The sequence below is a fragment of the Glycine soja genome, chromosome 8 (genome assembly GCF_004193775.1).
Source record: "Glycine soja cultivar W05 chromosome 8, ASM419377v2, whole genome shotgun sequence".
Lineage (NCBI taxonomy): Eukaryota > Viridiplantae > Streptophyta > Magnoliopsida > Fabales > Fabaceae > Glycine > Glycine soja.
In genome coordinates, this window is record NC_041009.1 from 28,333,250 (window position 1) to 28,355,343 (window position 22,094).

The 22,094-nt window shown below is 36.5% G+C and overlaps 1 protein-coding gene across 6 annotated transcripts; it reads left to right on the forward strand.

Annotated features, from left to right (window-relative positions):
• Positions 1–9,148: 9,148 nt before the first annotated feature.
• Positions 9,149–19,759, forward strand: LOC114422887 (ubiquitin receptor RAD23c-like). Of its 6 annotated transcripts, none has more exons than XM_028389443.1 (13): positions 9,149–9,430; positions 10,430–10,591; positions 13,218–13,271; positions 13,978–14,181; positions 17,054–17,121; positions 17,240–17,338; positions 17,469–17,649; positions 17,820–17,972; positions 18,054–18,122; positions 18,215–18,262; positions 18,352–18,461; positions 18,558–18,636; positions 19,506–19,759. In XM_028389443.1, exons 1-13 carry the CDS (start codon positions 9,365–9,367, stop codon positions 19,620–19,622), a joined length of 1,410 nt encoding a protein of 469 aa, XP_028245244.1. In that variant the 5' UTR covers positions 9,149–9,364; the 3' UTR covers positions 19,623–19,759. The 6 variants fall into 6 exon arrangements, with proteins under 6 accessions (XP_028245244.1, XP_028245245.1, XP_028245246.1 ...); XM_028389444.1 differs by having other exon boundaries at positions 9,150–9,430; positions 17,472–17,649; XM_028389445.1 differs by lacking the exon at positions 13,978–14,181 and having other exon boundaries at positions 9,151–9,430.
• The last annotated feature ends 2,335 nt before the right edge of the window (positions 19,760–22,094 follow it).

A 22,094-nucleotide genomic window follows, 5' to 3' on the forward strand; every position in this document is an offset into this window, starting at 1 on the left:
GCCTATAAAAAAGAATCCTCATTCCTTCCCTGAAGCAAAGGACAGCGGAATCTCCTCAAGGGAGAGCGAATAGAATGCTAAAACCCGATTTCCCAAAGAAAGGGATGGGGAAGGAGAAGTGAAAAGAAAGAAAAGGAAGGAATGGAAAGAAAGAAAAAGAAAAAGATGAAAATAAAGAAAAGAACAAAAGAAAGGAAAGAAGGGTTCCCGATCAAAGATCGAAAGGAAGTAAAAAGGGAAAATAGGCAATTCTCGATCAATGAAAGAAAGAGAATGGAAGATCTTCAGACCAGATAAATTTTCAGCAAGGTAAGGGACTGTTGGCAAAGGAAAACCCATTTTTGGTGTCTCTTCCCTTCAGATTGCCATTCAAGGTCATTCTCGACTGGCGATATCCCACCCCACCTGAACAAAGAGGAAAAGACCGAAACACCCAGCTTCCTCTCCAAAAACACTACCCTCGAGAAAATCCTATTGGTCCGTGATCGTACGTTTGATCTTTGATTCGATAGGAAATCGTGTGCAAAATAAAGTCATGGTGCAGTTATGGTTTGGGAATAGGATAAAACACTTGCCTGTGTGAGTTTTATACACTATGAGTGATTTATTTTCAGCTTAGCCCGATGTTTCCCCTGCATGTTCATTTAAAAGCTAAAAGTTGACATCCTGCACTTCATTCTCGGTTACAAGGAAGATTACCCTGGGCACAAGTATATTGTTTCTCTAAGATATGGTGCTCTCGCAAATGATTTATTTTTCTTTACAAAAAGCATGTTTGCCTTTCAGGTGGAAAAACCCGGTGGACCGTTCGGTCCTGCCAACCACTTTTTCGGAGCCCCATGATTTGCGTTTTCGTTCATGCATCCTCCACCCACGAGTTTGGAGCCATGCGTAGTGATTGCTTAGTGCAATTCTCCATCCTCACCTTTTTTTCGGAGCCCCATGAATTGCGTTTTCGTTCATGCATCCTCCACCCACGAGTTTGGAGCAATGCGTAGTGATTCCTTAGTGAAATTCTCCATCCTTACCCTTTGTCAGAGCCCCATGAATTGTGTTTTCGTTCATGGATCCTCCACCCACGAGTTTGGAGCCATGCGTAGTGATTGCTTAGTGCAATTCTCCATTCTCAACCGTTTTTTCGGAGCCCCATGAATTGCGTTTTCGTTCATGCGTCCTCCCCCCACGAGTTTGGAGCCATGCGTAGTGATTGCTTAGTGCAATTCTCCATTCTCAACCCTTTTTTGGAGCCCCAATGAATTGCGTTTTCGTTCATGCGTCCTCCACCCTCGAGTTTGGAGCCATGCGTAGTAATTGCTTAGTGCAATTCTCCATTCTCAACCCTTTTTCGGAGCCCCATGAATTGCGTTTTCGTTCAAGCATCCTCCACCCACGAATTTGGAGTCATGCATAGTGACTGCTTCGTGCAATTCTCCATTCTCAACCTTTTTTCGGAGCCCCATGAATGTTATTGCCTAGCGATGTTCATGCATCCTCCACCCACGAGTTTGGAGCCATGCGTAGTGATTGCTTAGTGCAACTCTCCATTCTCAACCCTTTTTCGGAGCCCCATGAATTGCATTTTCGTTCATGGATCCTCCACCCACGAGTTTGGAGCCATGCGTAGTGATTGCTTAGTGCAATTCTCCATTCTCAACCCTTTTTTCGGAGCCCCATGAATTGCGTTTTCGTTCATGGATCCTCCACCCACGAGTTTGGAGCCATGCGTAGTGATTGCTTAGTGCAATTCTCCATTCTCAACCTTTTTATCGGAGCCCCATGAATTGCGTTTTCGTTCATGCATCCTCCACCCACGAGTTTGGAGCCATGCATAGTGATTGCTTAGTGCAATTCTCCATTCTCAACCCTTTTTCGGAGCCCCATGAATTGCGTTTTCGTTCATGGATCCTCCACCCACGAGTTTGGAGCCATGCATAGTGATTGCTTAGTGTAATTCTCCATTCTCAACCCTTTTTTCGGACCCCCATGAATTGCGTTTTCGTTCATGCATCCTCCACCCACGAGTTTGGAGCCATGCGTAGTGATTGCTTAGTGCAATTCTCCATTCTCAACCCTTTTTCGGAGCCCCATGAATTGCATTTTCGTTCATGGATCCTCCACCCACGAGTTTGGAGCCATGCGTAGTGATTGCTTAGTGCAATTCTCCATTCTCAACCCTTTTTTCGGAGCCCCATGAATTGCGTTTTCGTTCATGGATCCTCCACCCACGAGTTTGGAGCCATGCGTAGTGATTGCTTAGTGTAATTCTCCATTCTCAACCTTTTTTATCGGAGCCCCATGAATTGCGTTTTCGTTCATGCATCCTCCACCCACGAGTTTGGAGCCATGCGTAGTGATTGCTTAGTGCAATTCTCCATTCTCAACCCTTTTTCGGAGCCCCATGAATTGCGTTTTCGTTCATGGATCCTCCACCCACGAGTTTGGAGCCATGCATAGTGATTGCTTAGTGTAATTCTCCATTCTCAACCCTTTTTTCGGACCCCCATGAATTGCGTTTTCGTTCATCCATCCTCCACCCACGAGTTTGGAGCCATGCGTAGTGATTGCTTAGTGCAATTCTCCATTCTCAACCCTTTTTCGGAGCCCCATGAATTGCGTTTTCGTTCATGGATCCTCCACCCACGAGTTTGTAGCCATCCGTAGTGATTGCTTAGTGCAATTCTCCATTCTCAACCCTTTTTTCGGAGCCCCATGAATTGCGTTTTCGTTCATGGATCCTCCACCCACGAGTTTGGAGCCATGCGTAGTGATTGCTTAGTGTAATTCTCCATTCTCAACCTTTTTTATCGGAGCCCCATGAATTGCGTTTTCGTTCATGCATCCTCCACCCACGAGTTTGGAGCCATGCGTAGTGATTGCTTAGTGCAATTCTCCATTCTCAACCCTTTTTCGGAGCCCCATGAATTGCGTTTTCGTTCATGGATCCTCCACCCACGAGTTTGGAGCCATGCATAGTGATTGCTTAGTGTAATTCTCCATTCTCAACCCTTTTTTCGGACCCTCATGAATTGCGTTTTCGTTCATCCATCCTCCACCCACGAGTTTGGAGCCATGCGTAGTGATTGCTTAGTGCAATTCTCCATTCTCAACCCTTTTTCGGAGCCCCATGAATTGCGTTTTCGTTCATGGATCCTCCACCCACGAGTTTGTAGCCATCCGTAGTGATTGCTTAGTGCAATTCTCCATTCTCAACCCTTTTTCGGACCCCCATGAATTGCGTTTTCGTTCATGCGTCCTCCACCCACGAGTTTGGAGCCATGCGTAGTGATTGCTTAGTGCAATTCTCCATTCTCAACCCTTTTTCAGAGCAGCATGAATTGCGTTTTCGTTCATGGATCCTCCACCCACGAGTTTGGAGCCATGCGTAGTGATTGCTTAGTTCAAACTCCATGCTCAACCCTTTTTCGGACCCCCATGAATTGCGTTTTCGTTCATGCGTCCTCCACCCACGAGTTTGGAGCCATGCGTAGTGATTGCTTAGTGCAATTCTCCATTCTCAACCCTTTTTCGGAACCCCATGAATTGCGTTTTCGTTCATGGATCCTCCACCCATGAGTTTGGAGCCATGCGTAGTGATTGCTTAGTGCAATTCTCCATTCTCAACCCTTTTTCGGACCCCATGAATTGCGTTTTCGTTCATGCGTCCTCCACCCACGAGTTTGGAGCCATGCGTAGTGATTGCTTTGTGCAATTCTCCATTCTCAAACCTTTTTCGGAGCCCCATGAATTGCGTTTTCGTTCATGGATCCTCCACCCACGAGTTTGGAGCCATGCGTAGTGATTGCTTACTGCAATTCTCCATTCTCAACCCTTTTTCGGACCCCCATGAATTGCGTTTTTGTTCATGCGTCCTCCACCCACGAGTTTGGTGTCATGCGTAGTGATTGCTTAGTGCAATTCTCCATTCTCAACCCTTTTTCGGAGCCCCATGAATTGCGTTTTCGTTCATGGATCCTCCACCCACGAGTTTGGAGCCATGCATAGTGATTGCTTAGTGCAATTCTCCATTCTCAACCCTTTTTCGGACCCCCATGAATTGCATTTTCGTTCATGCGTCCTCCACCCACGAGTTTGGAGCCATGTGTAGTGATTGCTGAGTGCAATCTTCCATCCTCCGGAGTTTTTCATCGTCAAGGGCAGATCCTCTTGACTGGAAATGTGATCTTTGTTATGTTCCCGATTGTTTCTTTTTCCCAAATGTGTATATGTATATTATATTTGTTGTTCTTGTTGTTGTTTGTATTGTGTTGTGCAGAAAAGAAAAAAGAAGGAGTAGAGACGAGAGTCGTCATGGACTAATCACAGAAAGGGCAAGACGGACGAAATCAGTGTCTTATCTTTGCTTTCCTCTTATCTCTGATAAAAGGTAAGTAAAGAGGGGCAACTGTCATACCCTAATTTCGTCCAGGGATTATTACTTGATGACATGCAACCTTTGGTTAGCCACTTTGAGATACTTGGCGTCCTTTGTTGCACAATAAGTGAAGTTCCGTAATGTGGCGGAAATCGAAAAGAGGTGTTTTTGCGCAATCCGTGAGTTTCCCTAACTTCTTCGAAAGCTAAAAAAGAGTAAATACATAATCCGTAAGGATTCGTAACCTTGCGGAAGGAAAATAAGTATCGTTACGAAATTCGTAAAGTTTCGTAACGTTACGGAAAAAGAATTACCAAAAAAAGTAGAAGGGGGTACATTTAGTAAAAATGGGGGTACAAATAGCAATTAGGTCTGGAGGAAGCAACCTTGCTCGCCTGGGCGAGCTGAGCTCGCCTGGGCAAGCTGGGTGGCAAGCTCCTCCCCTATTTTGCTATAAATAGGGGGAGGAGTGAAGGGAGAAGAGGTTCAGCCTTCTTGGCACTTCTTATTCTCTCGAAATTGCTGAGGAAAATTATTTCCGTGAAGAAAATCCAAGCCGAGGCGCTTCCGTAACGTTTCCGTGAGTAATTACGCGAAGATTCTCGACCGCTCTTCAACATTCATCGTTCGTTCTTTGTTTTCTTCAGTCTTCAACGGGTAAGTACCTCAAACCAAGCTTTTCAATTCATTCTATGTACCCATGGTGGTCCACATTTTGTTTCATGTATTTTTATTCTCATTTTCATTCGCTTTCTATACCCCCTTTTGACGTGCTTCAGTCATTTATTTAAGTCATTTCTCGCCTAATCTAAAAATAAAATAAATTTCCACCGATTATTTGAATTGTATCATCCGTTAATTTCTGTTAAAATGAATTCCGACTGTTCGGTCGTGCCGTAACCACGTTGGAAATCAAAAAAGAGGTAAAATAATAATATAATAATCAAAAACACCTTTTAGTAAAATAAAGCGAAAAATCAATCAGACGTTTTTTTCTTTGGGATTTCTCATTCTTAATTGAATTGACTAATAACTAAAGTGAAACTAAGGCTAAAATTAACTCGCCTAGTCAAGCTCGTCCACAAAAATAGGATTTTGAAAGTTTATCATTTCAGTTTCTTACCAAGTAAAATGGATCATTTTTAAGGTCCAACGCCTTAAAATAATCACCTTTCAAGTAAAAAGAATCGTTTGATTCACTCTTAAGAAAGAACTACGTAGGTCTGATTTCCTCTTCGATGGAGGGTACGTAGGAGCAAAAAGTCCCGCTTTTGCCGACCTCAAAAAATAAAAAGAAATAAAAGTTAAGGTAACACAATTTCACAATTCTTAAAAATAGGCTGTTGTCCTTTGGGACAAACGTGAGAGGTGCTAATACCTTTCTCAAACGTAAATACAACTCCCGAACTTAGAATTTTTATTTTGACTGGTTTCCTTCGATTTTTCCGACGTTTTCCACAAATAAACGTTGGTGGCGACTCCGCGCATTTTTCCTCCTTTGGAAAGCGCACCCGTAAGCCTCGCCTTCGCTCGCCCGCAAAAGGGCACGTTGCAACACAAGGTTAACTTAGTGATCATCATAACCCTCTTTCCTATTTCTTTTTTCATACATATATACGTTCATGCCACCAAAGGTACATAATCTTCATCTTATTCCTCTATTTTCATTTTTCTCTTTGTGTTATTATAAATTTTTTCTTTTTATTTTTTTGTTAGATTCAAATTGTTGTTCATTTTTCTCATGCAAAGTGTTTGCTAATTTGATTATTCAATAGTAATTAACCATTTTCCAAAACATATAATTTAATTAAATAATTAAATTTAATATTAAAAATTGATTACCCCATGCATCACACAGGTAACTTAACTAGTAATATTTAAATTTTAAAAAGACTAGTCTGATTAAAACATGATCAATACATGAGATCATAAATTACATACTAGAACTTGATGAGAGATTAAAAATATAATTTGCAAAAAAAAAAAAAGTTAAATATGATTACTTTATTAGACTCATTAATGATGTAATAAGTCATTGAATTACTAACATAATTATTATGTCATTAGCTAATGATTGTTTTTTGTGTGATATCATTAGTTAAACTGTTAACTAGAGATTAAAAAATTTGTTTAGGAACAAGAAAATATTAAACCTAAAAAGTATATTTATTGTTGGAATAAAAACTGAAAAAGTCATTTTTTTTTTCAAATTCAACTTAAAAACCAAAGCATAGAAACAAGCAAAACAAATTTTCTCTACAACAAATACTAAGAGTTAATCATAGAAGTGGAATACTATATTCATGTAACCCCTTTATGCATAATGAATGTTTGCCTCCTAAAAAAAGACATGTAAAACTAAAATAAACATTGAAAAGGGAGAAGGTGTAGCATGGATACGCAGGAGGTAGAAAAGTCACCCATTTGGTTCAAATATGGATCAATCAACTTTTACTTCTTATGTTTATGTTTGAATGAAGAAATTCATATGAATTTCGCTAGTTTTTCTACAATAATTTCAAAAATTAATTAATGATTCTAAAAAAAAATAATACACATATAGAAAAAAACTATTTTTTTAAATAATTAACATTTTTAAAAAATTAATACACATATAGAAAAAGATTATTATTTTTTATATATAATTAATGATTTATAAAAAATTAATAAACATACAATTGTTCAAAAAAGATTAAGTAATTTTTTAAAATAGTTAATTATTTTTACAAATTAATACACACATAGAAAAAAGATTTTCTAAAAAAATAATTAACATTTTTAAAAATTAATACACATAAAATTATAATTTTTTTTATAAATAGTTAAATACTTTTAAAAAGAATTAATGATTTTGAAAAAATTAATACACATTTGGAATTTCTTATAAAATGATTAATTATTTCAAGAAAAAATTTAATGAATTTCAGAAAATAAATTCATATATAGAATTTTTTATAAATAATTAATGATTTTCAAAAAATTAATACAGATATAGAAAAAATTATTAATTTTTTTTATAAATAATTGATTATTTTCAAAAATTAATACACATATATAATAATTTTATAAATAATTACTTATGTTTTTAAGAATGATTAATGATTTTCAGAAAATTCATATAAAAATTGAAAAAATTAATTAATTTATATAAATAATTACTTTTTTTTAGTATTTAATGATTTCAAAAAATTAATAAACATATAGAAAATTTATGAGTTTTGAGAAATAATTAATGATTTTGAAAAAATTAATACCCACATAGAAAAATTACTTTTTTTTATAAATAATTACTTATTTATGAAAAAAAAATTAAGAATTGTCAGAAAATTAATACACATATAGAAAAAAGTTATTTTTTTATATATTTTTTAAAAATATTTAATTAAAATTAAAATTGAAAGAAACTGATAAACTAATGAGTGATTTTCAAAAAAATTCACACACATATAGAAAAGACTATTAATTTTTTTAAAATAACTAATGATTTTTGGAAAATTAATACACCAATAGAAAAAAGTTAATTAAGTTCTATAAATAATTACTTATTTTTGAATAGTTAATGATTTCAAAAAATTAATAAGAATTTTGATAAATAATTAATAATTTTCAAAAAATTAATATAAATATAGAAAAAAATTATTGTATAGAAAAAAATAGGCTTAGATGCAATTTTGATATTCTTATTTTTAAAATTCTGCAGTTTTGGTCCCTTTATTTTAAAATATAGATAATTCTCTTATTTTTTAAAATCCATAATGTTAGTTCTCTTATTTTAAAATAAAGACATTTAGTTCTCACTTTTATAAAATTTGCAATTTTGATTCATTTGTCAAGCTTGATAGTTAAGAAATTAACGTTGACTATAACATAGATTAAAAAAACAATCCCGTATCACGTGTAAATTTGTGTCACATCAAGTTAATTTCTTATCTATCAAATTTGACGAAAGGACCAAAATTTTGGATTTTACAAAACCTACTAAATATCTGTGTTTGAAAATAGGAAGACTAAAGTTATAGGTTGTTAAAAAAATTAGGCCTAAATATATCTATTTTAAAATAAAGGAAATAAAATTGTGAATTTTGAAAAATAAAAGAACCAAAATTAAATTTAAGCCAAAAAATTAATAATTTTATAAAAAATAATTAAAGATTTTCAGAAAATTAATACACATATAGAAAAAAATTAGTTAAGTTTTATTCAATTACAAATCACCATTTAAATTATTTTAAAAATTAATTTTAAAAATTAATAAACTTACCAGTGTAAAACCCTTTTTATCCTATAAATAATTACTTGTTTTTGAAAAATAGTTAATGCTTTCAAAAAATTTACGAAATTTGGTAAATAATTAATATTTTTAAAAAATTAATACACATAGATCTTTTTAAATAAATCATTAATACATTTTAAAATAAGAATGAATGATTTTAAGATATTTAATGTACATATATAAAAAATTATTTATTTTAATAAATAATTACATCTTTTTTTTAAGAAATTACGTAATTTTTTAACAAATAATTAATTAGTTAAAATTTAAATAATTAACTACTAAACTAATCATGTAACTTTCTTTCCCAGACAGGTAGACCTACACTTCTCGACTTTGAGCCCAAACCAATTTTCCATTACGTGAATGCCACTCGCCCATGCAGTGTCCACGTGTCTTCACAAAGAGCCATCGCCGCCGCGTGAATCTCAACCCTAACCACGGCGCATGGCAATCGTATCCCAGCAAACCCCTATTTAAACGAAACGAGATGTTGTGTTTCGCCTTTCATCAAATAAAAACGTGATAAAAAAGTGATTCTGCTCACAGTCGTTTCGGGGTAGCATTCTTGCGCACTCAGTTATTCTCTCTCTCTCTCTAGAGCGTCGTCGTTTAGTTAGGGCAGAAAACCCCTTTTCGGATCGGTGGAGCGAAGCCTCGCCGGCGAGACCCCCGAGGCTGTTCAATCGGCGATCGAGCAACGGCGAAAAGCGACGAAGATGAAGGTTTTCGTGAAGACTCTCAAGGGCACGCACTTCGAAATTGAAGTGAACCCTTCGGACACGGTTTGCCCCCTAACACTCTCATTCTTCAATTGAATTTCGATCGTGACTTGTCGCTTTTTTTCCCCCCGCTTTGATTGCGCGAGCAGAAACCTTGAATTTGAGGATTAACTAGGGTTTTACCTTCCTTGTTGGTCGATTTTTTTTTTTTGTTGATTTTGAGTGATGGCAATTTATAATTCCCCGATCAATCTTTTATTTTTGGTAATTGAGTGTTAAATTTAGGTTCTGAATTTAGTGCTTTGTTTATGTGCGTGATTTTGTGTGGAATTAATATGGCCTGCCCTGTTTATTTGTTGTGTATTAGGCAAGAGTGTAAGACCAATTGCTAGTAAGTGGTTGCATGATTGGAGCATGATAATGAATAAGTTTCACTCTTTGATATTGTTTGGAACTTTTCTTGGGAATTTAAAAAAGGTTATGCTAGGATGGAAATTCTGGTTTAATACTGGTTTTGATTACTATTGGGAGATCATGCCCATATGGGAATCATTATCCATTGTAGTTGCACATGACTGACGTTGTATACACTGCTACATCATACACTTTGGTTGATAACTAACTGAACTATGACCTGTTGGAATTAACATTGTTTAAGACTTGAGCTTGTTGTTGTTAAACCATCATGGATAACTGAAATTAGGGAATTTGGCTTCTCTGAGTGAAGGTGGTGTTTCAGAGGAAACTTATGGAGTTATAACTGTTGATTAAGACAAATGGTTGAGAATGTGATAAAATGCATACAAATTTTAAGTATAACAAATGATGAAATTGTTAAGTTCCACTCCTTTGAGTTTTTTAAACATGACTGTCTTTTTTTCTCTCTAAAGCACACCCCTCACTTTAGAGTTATATATGAAATAAGGGTGTTTAAGAGTGTGTTAATTCTTCTTTTAATTATGTGCTTCATACTTCTCTCATTATGTTTCTACCATATTCTGTTCTTTCTGAACTACAGTAATTAGTCTGTAATATTTGATTAATTGTGGATATTATTTACAGCTTTCTGAAGTGAAGAAAAATATAGAAACTGTTCAGGGTGCAGATGTCTATCCTGCTGCACAGCAAATGCTTATTCATCAAGGAAAAGTTCTAAAAGATGGTACTACTTTGGAGGAAAATAAAGTAGCTGAAAGTAGTTTTATTGTAATTATGCTATCAAAGGTGAAAATTTCTTTTATTTACTTATTTTTTTTTTCCTATTTTGAAAAGGAAACTGCATTGATCTCTGTACTACCAAAATGTATTCAATTATTTGGCTGTGTAGATAGTTGTTTAAACTTAAAAACTACTTGTGTATTATGTATTATTATGTGCTTAGTTCATGTTTAGGTCTATTAGTTATTTGGTGTTTTGAATCTGACATGGTTGGCAATAGTTGCGATATAGCAAATTGATGGTGATTGCTTGTGTAAACTGTGACTTATTATTTATAATGATATTTTTTTAGGATAAATACCTCCAATTTCAATTTGAACTAAATGTGATTGTGATCTGAGCTGAATTTTGTTTGAGTTTTGTACTCAACGATTTGACGTATCTCACAAGCATGCAAGTACTTAGTTCATTAACTTCAAATGAAAGCTGCAACATATCTACAAGTAAAAAGTTGTTTGGGTAGACCATTTGGGTTAAGTTTTGACCTAGATAAGACTAAATGAACTCATCACAATCACCTTTGATGTACATATGCTGCCCCAATACCATGAGCCCTTGTCCCACTATCACCTTGCCCAGCACCATCAGAAGCCATTTTCATTGATTACAAAATTAAGACCACCAACACAAGAAGAGAGGGATGAAGACAGCTGATGTGCAAAAAGGGTTGATTGAGATGGTGTGTGAGAGGCAAGAGTGATGACATTCAGAAATAGATTTCAGAATGAGAGTGATGGAGATGTTTGAGAGAGAATAGGGTGCAATTGTGTAAATGTTTGTTCGAGAGAGAACATGGAGCAAAAAACACATTTTACGTCACGAAAAGTAAGTTTGGTGAATCAGGTCACACAACTTGGTCTGAAAGACCCAATTCCCATGATAGCAAAATATCGTTTGATACCACGATTTTGCTTCAATCTTGCTGCGATCCCACCGAGGCACAATTCAATGCATGATCCAGCTTGAGATAGTAGGGCTAGGATTGTAAGATTGTGCAATCTCACAGTCTAACTAGTGATCTTGATTGTTTGTCATACAAGAGTTAATGATAATGTGAGATCTTACTGCATTTACGGCTTGAGATATTGGGGGTAGGATTGTAAGATTGTGCAATCTCACAATCTAACTAGTGATCTTGATTGTTTGTCATACAAGAGTTAATGATAATGATAATGTGAGATCTTACTGAGTTTATTTGGTCAGATTGGGCATTCAATGTGAATGCTTTTTGAGGTTCAACTACTGGTATTTTAGATTAAATTCCATGTATAAGCCATTGCAAGAAAAATCTGATCTATGCTATCTAAGTGCCTAAATATAAACCAACTTTTTAGCCTTCTTTTTCCACAATTTGATTCCTTGAACTTTTTGCTATTCCAACCTTTTATTTCTCCTATTCCAAGCTTGATACATCATCACAAGTGGTGGTGTCAAGGTTCCTTTTTATTTAAAGAGTGAAGGATATTCAGAGAATGGGGACAAGAAATTCATCTTACACAGCTGTGTAAGATGAAATGAAAAAACGGTTTGTGTTTTGATTTTTCATCAGAACACAAATCCTATTTTCCCACTCACTCCTTTTCTTTCAAAGGCCAAAATAATGCACTACTCTCACTGATCACCATCAAACTATGCTTCTTCTCTCTTTGACACCAACCATCAAACCTACATCTCTCACCTGCATATTTGGCCAACCCACAATTTGGGGACCTCTGGCACTCTGTTTTGTATTGCTTCACATCGTTTGGGATCTGGTTTGCTCACGTCACAGAGAGGTCTATGTTCTGTTACACACACGATATAGGGTCAATTGACACCGGGTGTCAAATTTTTACACTTAAACCACTTAATAACTTTTTGTAGAATGAGATTATTCAATCCAATTGTTGAATAGAAAGTTTTTATAAAGTAAATTAAGTTTATAAAATTATGCAAATAAAAAATTAATTGATACTTGATCGCACTACTTTATTTTGATAGATAATAATTGTTTAAATATAAGCAAATGTCTATTGCTAGATAACTAACCAACAAATGCCCAAATTAAGTGAAATTTGATATAAATGATAAGAAATCAAATGATTCAACAGTTGAGTGCGATTATGTTGACATTTCTTGCTATACTTTTTTTCCCTTTTATATTACTTGATTGACTCTTGTTATAAACATCTGTTTTTGGCTTAAATTTATGAATTTTAATTATTAATTGCTAGTATGTATTCAATTGTGGATAGCTTTTTTGAGCATTTATATATGTGTGATGTGATATAAGTTATTTAATCTACATCTATAAATTTCATGGTAGTGGTCATCCTACTATCCGTTATCCCACTATTGTAGTTTTTGGGGTTGATTGCTCCACACTGTTATCTGGGATTGATAGCTATGATTATGTCTTGACTTGCTAAATTACCTTGACTATCGGTCACATGCATGTTTCTGTATGACTGGATTATCTTCTCATTGCAAGTAATTAGAGCTTGAAGGATCACTTGCAGTCTTTCACCCTAAAATGTTGAGAGTTATGTATAGAGTTAAATCAATGAGAAATTAATGGTACTTCTACAAATTCTTAGTTTCATAAATAGTCATTTATTGAATACTAAATTATAGTCTGCTCAAAATATGGCAGACTAAGAGTTCATCTGGTGAAGGATCTACTACTTCAACTGCACCTTCAGCTAAGGTGAGATAATATAATAAGTTAATGAGCACTGTTGTTTATGTTAACATTATTTGGCTATTCTTGTTCTTGGGGCTTTTCCACTACTTGATTTGATTATTGTTTTGATATTACATTAAAATTTATAGAATAACTACATATAAAATGATTCAGTGGAAAATGTGATCACATCAATTTCTATTCATGTGTCTGACCCAAACAAGTTACAAATGCAAGCTAAAAGGAAAGAGTGCCTTCAACTGGTATTTAGTGTTATTTTGGGCTTTTTCTTCCGTATTAATGATGTGCTTGTTTGTCCAAAAGTAATAATTTTTTCTTCCAAAGAAAAGTAAGTTTTTTATTTTATCAAAAAAAGGAAAAACAAAGAAACTTTTGAGACTTCTCAATTTCACAGTTGTCAAATTTGAGAGTCTACGTAAAAGTTTTCATAGACTAAACTTGTAATCTCATAAGAGTTTTACCTAAATACCTAATACCAGTGTTATCAAATAGTGGTCATGGCGGTGCCATGGCGGAATAGCGTTGCGGAAATTTGAAAAAACGCCACCAAATAGCGGTGGCGTTGTGGGTTGCGGATGGCGGCGCCATGGCGGAATTGCGGTAATGGCGGAAATGATGGAAAACTGCCTTTTTTTTAAAAAAAATTTCGCAATGGGTCGTGTTGGGCTGACCTGACCCAACCCTAACCCGATTTTCACATGGTGAGCAGCGCGAGCAGGAACAGCAACATGGAACTCCAGCGGCACCACGCGAACGCGACGCAGCACACCGCACCAGCACCTGCACCACGACGGCAAACTCAGCACCCAGCACCATGCTCGCGACACGGCACCCCGCACCAGCGCACCACACACACGACGAACGGACGGTGACGGTGGCGGCGGCGGCAACGGCTACAGTCTGTGACGGCAAGGTGGTTATGTTTTTTTTTCTTGTTTTTTTTGTTCTGTTTTTTTTTTCTGTTTGACACCCCTTTTTTATTGTTGGTTCACCCCTTTTTTTTCTGTTCATCCCTTTTTTTATGATCTTTTTCTGTTTGACACCCCTTTTTCTGTTTTTTATGCTTTTATCCTTTTGTTATTTTGAACTCTTGAATGAGTTTATTTGGTGTTGGTACTTGGTTATTGTGTGAACTCATGAAACTTTTTTAGTTTATTTGAATGCAATCCATTGTTTTTTTAATTTTTTATTTATATTTATTTTTTATCGATTATTTTGTTGATATTTATGTGTATATATTTTTTTTTGTCTGCCATGACGTCCGCCATTTTCCGTTACACCATCCGTCATATTTTTATGGCGGATTTTTGGCTTTCCGCCATGAACCGCCATCCGCCATTAACAACTGCCTAATACAATAAAATTTAAAAAACATATCGAAGTATCTAAACAGAATTTAATTTCATATGTTGATTAAATACTTGACTTTCAACATCTTAATAAAGCAAACCTCAACAGGAAAGTATAACAATACAGATTAAAACCATAACATAAAATGGTCATCCTAATCTTGCTTATAGTTTACTTTTCATCATTTTCTAATCTTTCTCATCAATAACTGTGTTACAGCAACCCAGCAAAAAATTATTGATCAATGGCTTGATAAATAAGGGGGAAAAGAATAAATATTTATCAAGTACATTTTCTTTTCATGAATTTAGTACCAAATCTGTTTTTACCATTGAAGTAAAAAGCAGAGGAAATCATAGCCGAGAGAAAATGATTGAGCTAGACAAGTTGATCAAGGTAATCAAATGGGGGATGGTGGAATATGATTTAAGGCCAAAATTCTGCCATATAAAATGCCACTGCGGCCTATGGTGCCACCATAGCCGTCCTTCCTTCACAAATTGCCTATGGCAGAGGGGTTGAAAAATGCCATGTTGTAGTGTTATGGTGGCACTATTATGGTTATTTAACAACATTGGTTGAGATGTAAAGAGTTTGCACAATTGGAATCTTTCTTCCAACCCCCATCCAATGTTAAATAACCATTATAGCATCACCATAATGCTATTACGTTATAGAGTTACAAAGGTGCTATAATGGTTATTTAACAACATTGTTTTTGATGGAAAGAATTCACCCAATCGGAATCTTTCTTCCAACCTACATCCAATGTTGTTAAATGACCATTATAGTGCCACCATTATGCTAGAACATTATGGCGGCACCATAAAGGTTTTTTAACAACATTGGATGAGGGTTGGAAGAAATATTTCAATTGGGTGAATTCTTTACATCTCAACCAATATTGTTAAATAACTGTTATAGTGCTCTGACATAATGTTATCACATGGGATTTTTTACCCCTCTGCCATAGGCAATTTCTAAAAGGAGGCCTGTTATGGTGATACCATAAGCTGTAATGGTGTGTTTATATGGTGGAATTTCGGCCTTCTGTCATCTGCCATTGATAACCTTGCCATCTTTAATTTGTTTTTTTTACGAATACTTAGTGCTTGGAGAATCTTCAAGAACAGATTACCTACCAAGGATAATCTAAGGAGGAGACATGTGGAGTTGCTTTCTTTTAATTGTCCTCTCTGCGATATGGAAGAGGAATCTGTGGGCCATGTTATGTATTCATGCATAAAAACTAGACATATTTGGTGGGAGGCATTGGGCTGGGTCAATAGAGTGGGTCCTTTCCCACTGGAACCTAGATATCACTTTCAGCAATTCTGTTATTGGAGTGGGAAAACCTCAGTAGAGAAAACGTGGCAAGTGCTTTGGATAGCTTTATCTATGACTATTTGGAAGCATAGAAATTCTCTGATTTTCAAAAATCAGACTTTCAGCTCCGAAAAAGTCATGGACGAAGCTTTATTCCACACTTGGTCATGGTTACGTTGTATGGAGCAAGATTTCCATACTCACTTTAATCAATGGTCTGTCAGATTGAAGGAAGAAATGTCGTAGGGTTGTCTGATTGATGGGTACCCAGCTTCTGTGCTGGTCTTTTTTTAGTAGCTTGGGATTGGCAGGTTTTGCCTATTGTATTTAATTGTTATTTGTCAGTATTGCTAATACTGACCTATTATTAATATAATTATTTTTGCTGTGCAAAAAAAAAAAACTTAGTGCTTTGTAAATTATAACAGTTCGCTGTTGTGCAAATTTTCTCGCAATGAGATCCAAGAAAAATATCAATTAATGCATAGTGAATAATAATAAAGCATTTGTAAAAATAAAATAGGGACAAAGCATGGACACCCCTTCAGAATTGAAAGTTTTATGTCTGAACTCTGAATTTGACTTTTACTTGTTCCATCCCATTTATCCTCATTTTGATCAGTTTTGACCATGATCTTGGCTTGGTACTGAACATGAAGCCAGGCTGATTGGGCTGGTTGGTTTGGACAAGTCTAATTTTTTAATACACTATTATTAGCCTGACCTTTAGGTTTATGCTGAGGCATTAAACTTTTGCACTGGCCCACATGGACTTCTGTTTACTTGCTGTTGGCTGGCTTTTCTTATTGTTTATTTTTCTTAGTGTAATTTGTCATGTATAGAGTAGCTTCAGCTGAAAGAGAAAATTGGCATGCATTGTTTGAACAGTATTTTATTTATTCAATCTTTATTAGTACTTGTGAATTCCATTCCACTCATAAAAGATTATAATGAAGAGAAAAAGCAGATGGGGAGAAAGGGGAAGAAAAAGAAAATGAAAATTGTTATAAGGTTGACATTTTATTAAGTGACATAGAAATTAAAAAAAATATATATTCCCCTCTTTTAACTTGTGAAAATTTCATTAACTGATGTGTCAAATTATGCAGCCAAGTGCAACTCCTACTTCAACTTCTGTGTCTACTGCACCTCAAGCTCCTGCTTCAACTGGAGCATCGTGAGTCGTGATTTTTTTTATTTCTTTTCTTTCTCTTTCAATTAGTTTAGATAAATTTTAATTAAAATATTTTTGATGTCAAATATATTCTTTCTACAACTTCATTCCATTTTGACAGGGCTACACCTGTTACTGCCCCAACAGCTGCTCCTGCACCTGCACCTGCACCAGCTGCTCCAGCTCCAGCTCCTGCTCCTATATTTTCAGGCTCTTCTGTGTAATATTTTGTTTTCTGTTATCATTGGAATTCACCTTTTACTTGTTAGATTCCTATTTTGAAGATGGAACATTCTTTCAATTCCCATTTCTTTGTTTTAAATTTCTTGTTAAAAGAAACTTTCTTGAAGCAGGCCAGAGTCTGATATATATGGGCAGGCAGCATCCAATCTTGTTGCTGGAAGTAACTTGGAGGGAACAATTCAGCAAATCCTTGACATGGGTGGAGGAAGCTGGGACAGGGATACTGTTGTTCGCACCCTTCGTGCTGCTTATAACAACCCCGAGAGAGCTGTTGAATATTTGTATTCTGTATGTGAATTTTAGGATATAACTACATATTCTAATGGCTGTTTTTCCTACAGTTTGGCTTTGCTTCCATTTGTTTGGAAATTTGGCATTGGATTATTGCTTTGATTCTTGTATTATGTTCTCTTGCACTCTATCTAATTAAAATATTGTTCGTTCTTGATAATTGTTAGGGCATACCAGAGCAAGCCGAAGCTCCACCAGTTACCGGAGTGCCTGCAAGTGCTCAACCTTCAAATCCTCCAGCTGATACTCCACAGGCAGCACAACCAGCATCTGTTCCTTCTAGTGGACCTAATGCTAATCCTTTAGACCTCTTTCCCCAGGTAGCTTCAGAAACATTTTTTTATTGAAGAAAAAAGATAGAGGACAAATATTTTGGTGTACTTAATACTGTTAGATGACAGGGCCTTCCTAATGTTGGGTCTGGTGCTGCTGGTGCTGGTTCCTTAGACTTTCTTCGCAACAGTCAACAGGTATTCACTATATTTGCCTTTGTCCCACCACTTAATTTTGTACTTGCCAGGCTTGTCTAAGCTGGATTTTTCAATGCTGTGCTGTGTTTCAGTTCCAAGCCTTACGCGCTATGGTACAGGCTAATCCACAAATATTGCAGGTTTTTTAATTTCTTCTTTGGCTTGGTAGTGTATGTTCTGTTTTTATATTCTCTTCATCACAGTTCCCTGAATTTTGCGTTTCTTGCAGCCTATGCTACAAGAGCTTGGCAAACAAAATCCTCATCTTATGCGATTGATTCAAGAGCATCAAGTTGACTTCCTTCGCCTAATTAATGAACCTGTTGAAGGGGGTGAGGGGTAAGGTTAATCTATTCTTTGCATTTTCATTTTGTTTTGTTTTTCTTTTTACCTATTAATTGATGTCCGGTGACTTAATTTTCTGTTATGTTTTAGAAATATACTGGGACAGCTGGCTGGTGCCATGCCGCAAGCAGTGACTGTCACCCCTGAGGAGCGGCAAGCAATTGAGCGTGTAAGTTTATCCTCTCGAGTCTTGTTTATATTGAACAATGAATTATATATAGTTTTCCCTGTCTGATGCCTCTAGAACATTGGAAACTTTATTTTCATCTCAAACTTCCTGGCTTCTTTTTCTTACATTAATCAATTTCATCTGTAATTTTGCTTATTTAAAGGTCTATAATTCAATAATAGGATGTGATGAGGATATTTTTGTTTTGGTTAAAAGTAGGTTTTAATGGATTGGGCTTATGCTTGGAAACATTTATTTTAGTGATTTTGACGCAATGCTGTTTGAATAGTGTAAATGAGAATCACTTTTAGATATATAACTATTAAATTTAAAACAAGTACAACTTATTTAATATTATTAAGTTAGTAATATATAGTATAAAAGGATACTTTTGTAATGCTACTTTTACAACGAGGGAGTTAAAACTAAGTTAGAAACCTGAACATATTTTTGCCTAAAACATGAACATCACATGCTCTGTTCGAGGTAAAATACATTCTTCTCACAGGATTCTGTCTTCTTTAATGCTAAACTAAACACAGCCCAAGTCTATAAATAATTTTACATAATTTATGTTGACAACCTACATTATCCAAACTCTTCTGTTTAAACCTACCTGGAGTCACTGGTACAGTTGGACGAGTTTGTAGAGCTGTACAATTAGCATTTGACATTTTGCTTGCATTTTCCATTTGTTAAAAAATTATATGGATTTTGATTACATGTTCCTCATTAAAAAAAATGTAGTCTCACTTCTGATCTTAAGTAGAAAACAACACCCTCCTGCTTTTTAGGAATAGCAGGGTGAATATCTTGTTAAGTGGTTCTTCTTTAATTTCATTGACTTTTAATCCTTGTTTTTGCTCCAGCTCGAAGCAATGGGTTTTGATCGTGCAACTGTATTGGAGGTGTACTTTGCTTGTAACAAAAATGAGGAGCTGGCTGCCAACTACCTTTTAGATCACATGCATGAGTTTGATGAATAATTAGATCTCCTTTACAATTTGTCAAAATATTTGTTTTATGTTTCCTTTTGAATGGTCTTTGTTATGTAATGAAGGTAATATTTGATAATGACAAGTCTCGAATGGACAAGGAATATTTTAATCACCGCATTGTTGCACAATTCATCATTTTCTCCTCTTAGAAATTTAATCAATATTTTTTTGAAGTCAAGCTCATATTAGGGGTGAGCATCGGTCAGATTGGGTTGGTTGTAGGCCAAAATGACTCAATCTGACCAAAACCGAAAATTGATTTTTCTGAACTGCATCCGACCGTAGATCTCTCATATGCGGGTGGTGGGTGGATTGGGGCGGGTTTTCAACAGTTCTGGTTCATAGATGAAGTTGTAAAATGTGTGGGCTTTGAGTCTGAACTAGACAGCTATCAGAGAAGGTGGCGAGAAAGAACTGTTGAAGCTTGATTTGTTGAGTATTTGACGATAGATGGAAATTGGTAGAGAAATTGATGTGAGCACTTAGAATGTGTTGCTTGGGAGTGTTGGATATCCTTGTATTTTATCTATATTAGGTAGTTTTGTTAGTAAGCTTGTTCAGAAGGGCAGCAGTGAGTTGTCACTGTCACTGTCACTGTCCTTCTCTCTCCATCTTGTACTCTATATATATATATATATATATATCTTTTTTGAAATGAATAAAGCTGTGAGAGAAAGGAGGAAATTTCTCCTTCAGTTTCAAGTTGGTACCAGAGCAGGTTTCGACCGTCGTCCTTCGTCGCGCCGTTCGTCGTCCTCCACTGTGTCGCTGTCGTCTGTCGTCGTCGTCGATCGTCGTCATCTCCGATGGATTTTTCGGCGAGACCAGGGTTCGGATCGCCTCGAAAAGCGTGATCCACCCCTGGAACTTGCGCAGCCGTCGGACGCCCCACGCGTCGCTTCTTCCTCGCGTGTTTGTCGACGCGTGCAGCTCATGCGTCGCCGTGCCGGCGTCGGAAGCTGCCCCTTCCGGTCTCGGCAGCTTCGTTGTTGCCTCTTGGGTGCGTTTCAGGCCTCACCTCCTTCCGACAAACCGTTTGGTCAGCTCTTGTGTGTTTTCCTCTCTTGTGTGTTAGAGTTTGCTGTTTGGCTCTTAAATGGCCTCCTCTGGACTTGTTTTTTCATTCTCCGGGACCCCAACCATCACCATTGCAAAGCTGAACGGGAAAAATTACCTTTCGTGGTCTGTTTCTGTGGAGTTGTGGTTCCTTGGTCAAAGACACCATTACCACTTGGAGAAAACCTCAGATTTTGTTTCAGATGATAAAAGACCTGAATGGGAGAAGCTTAATTATCAACTGTGTGTTGTGTTATGGTAATCAGTTGAGCCGGATATCTTGGAAATTCTTCGATCATTTAAATCATGTCGTTCTTTTTGGAAGAAAGCCCAAAAAATCTTTGCCAATGATATCCAAAGTTTGTTTGATGCAACCATGAAAGTTACAGCCCTCAAGCAAACTAGTCATGACATGATCGCTCATGTGGGTAAGGCTCGAGCTGCCGTGGAAGAACTGAGAAAGTTCCTTGTAGCTGATTCATTAGAAGAAGTGAATAGGAAACTTGACAAGTTTTACATGGTTCTTATTTTGAGAAGCTTGCATTCAGACTTTGATCATGTGCGTGATCAAGTACTTGCTGGAGACCAGATTCCATCGATGGATTCCCTCATCACTAGGCTTCTCTGCGTGCCTCATTTATTGAAGGATGAGAATCCTACTGATGGAGTGGAGACGTTAGCCATGGTTGCGTCTCGAGGAAGAGGAAGTAGCCGCAACAACAGAGGAGGTCGCAGTGGAAGGGGTGTACGTCCTCATTGCACTTATTGCAAGAGGATGGGTCACACCCAAGAGAATTGTTATTCGTTGCATGGGTTTCCCGACAAGGTCGCATAGGTCTCTCGTTCAGAGAAAGCAGAGTCTAGATTTTTTGATGAGGAGTATCAGGAGTATTTGAAGCTTAAATCCGAGAAACCCAGCAACCAAGCTCAATCCTCATTTGTACCATGTGTTTCAACAGCCTGTATCTCTCTATCCATTGAAGGTTCTAGTTCTTGGATACTCGACTCAGGTGCCTCTGATCATATTTCTGGTAACAAATCCTCCTTTTCATCCTTCTCTTTTCCAAAAATTCCTCACCACGTTACTGTAGCCAATGGTTCCAAGGTTGTGTCTCAAGGAAGTGGTCAAGTTTCATTATCTCCTTCTCTGAAATTGAATTTTGTGTTATTCATTCCTTAGTGTCCCTATAATTTAATTTCATTAAGTCAGTTAACGCGTTCGTTAAATTATTCAGTAACCTTTACAGCTAATTCGTTTGTTATTCAGGAACATGGGACGAGGCGACTGATTGGAGAAGGACATGAATCACAAGGACTTTACTACTTGGAATCCAGTCCACCTGGGGCTTGTTTTGCAATCTCAAAGCCCAAACTTTTGCATGATCGTCTAGGTCACCCAAGTTT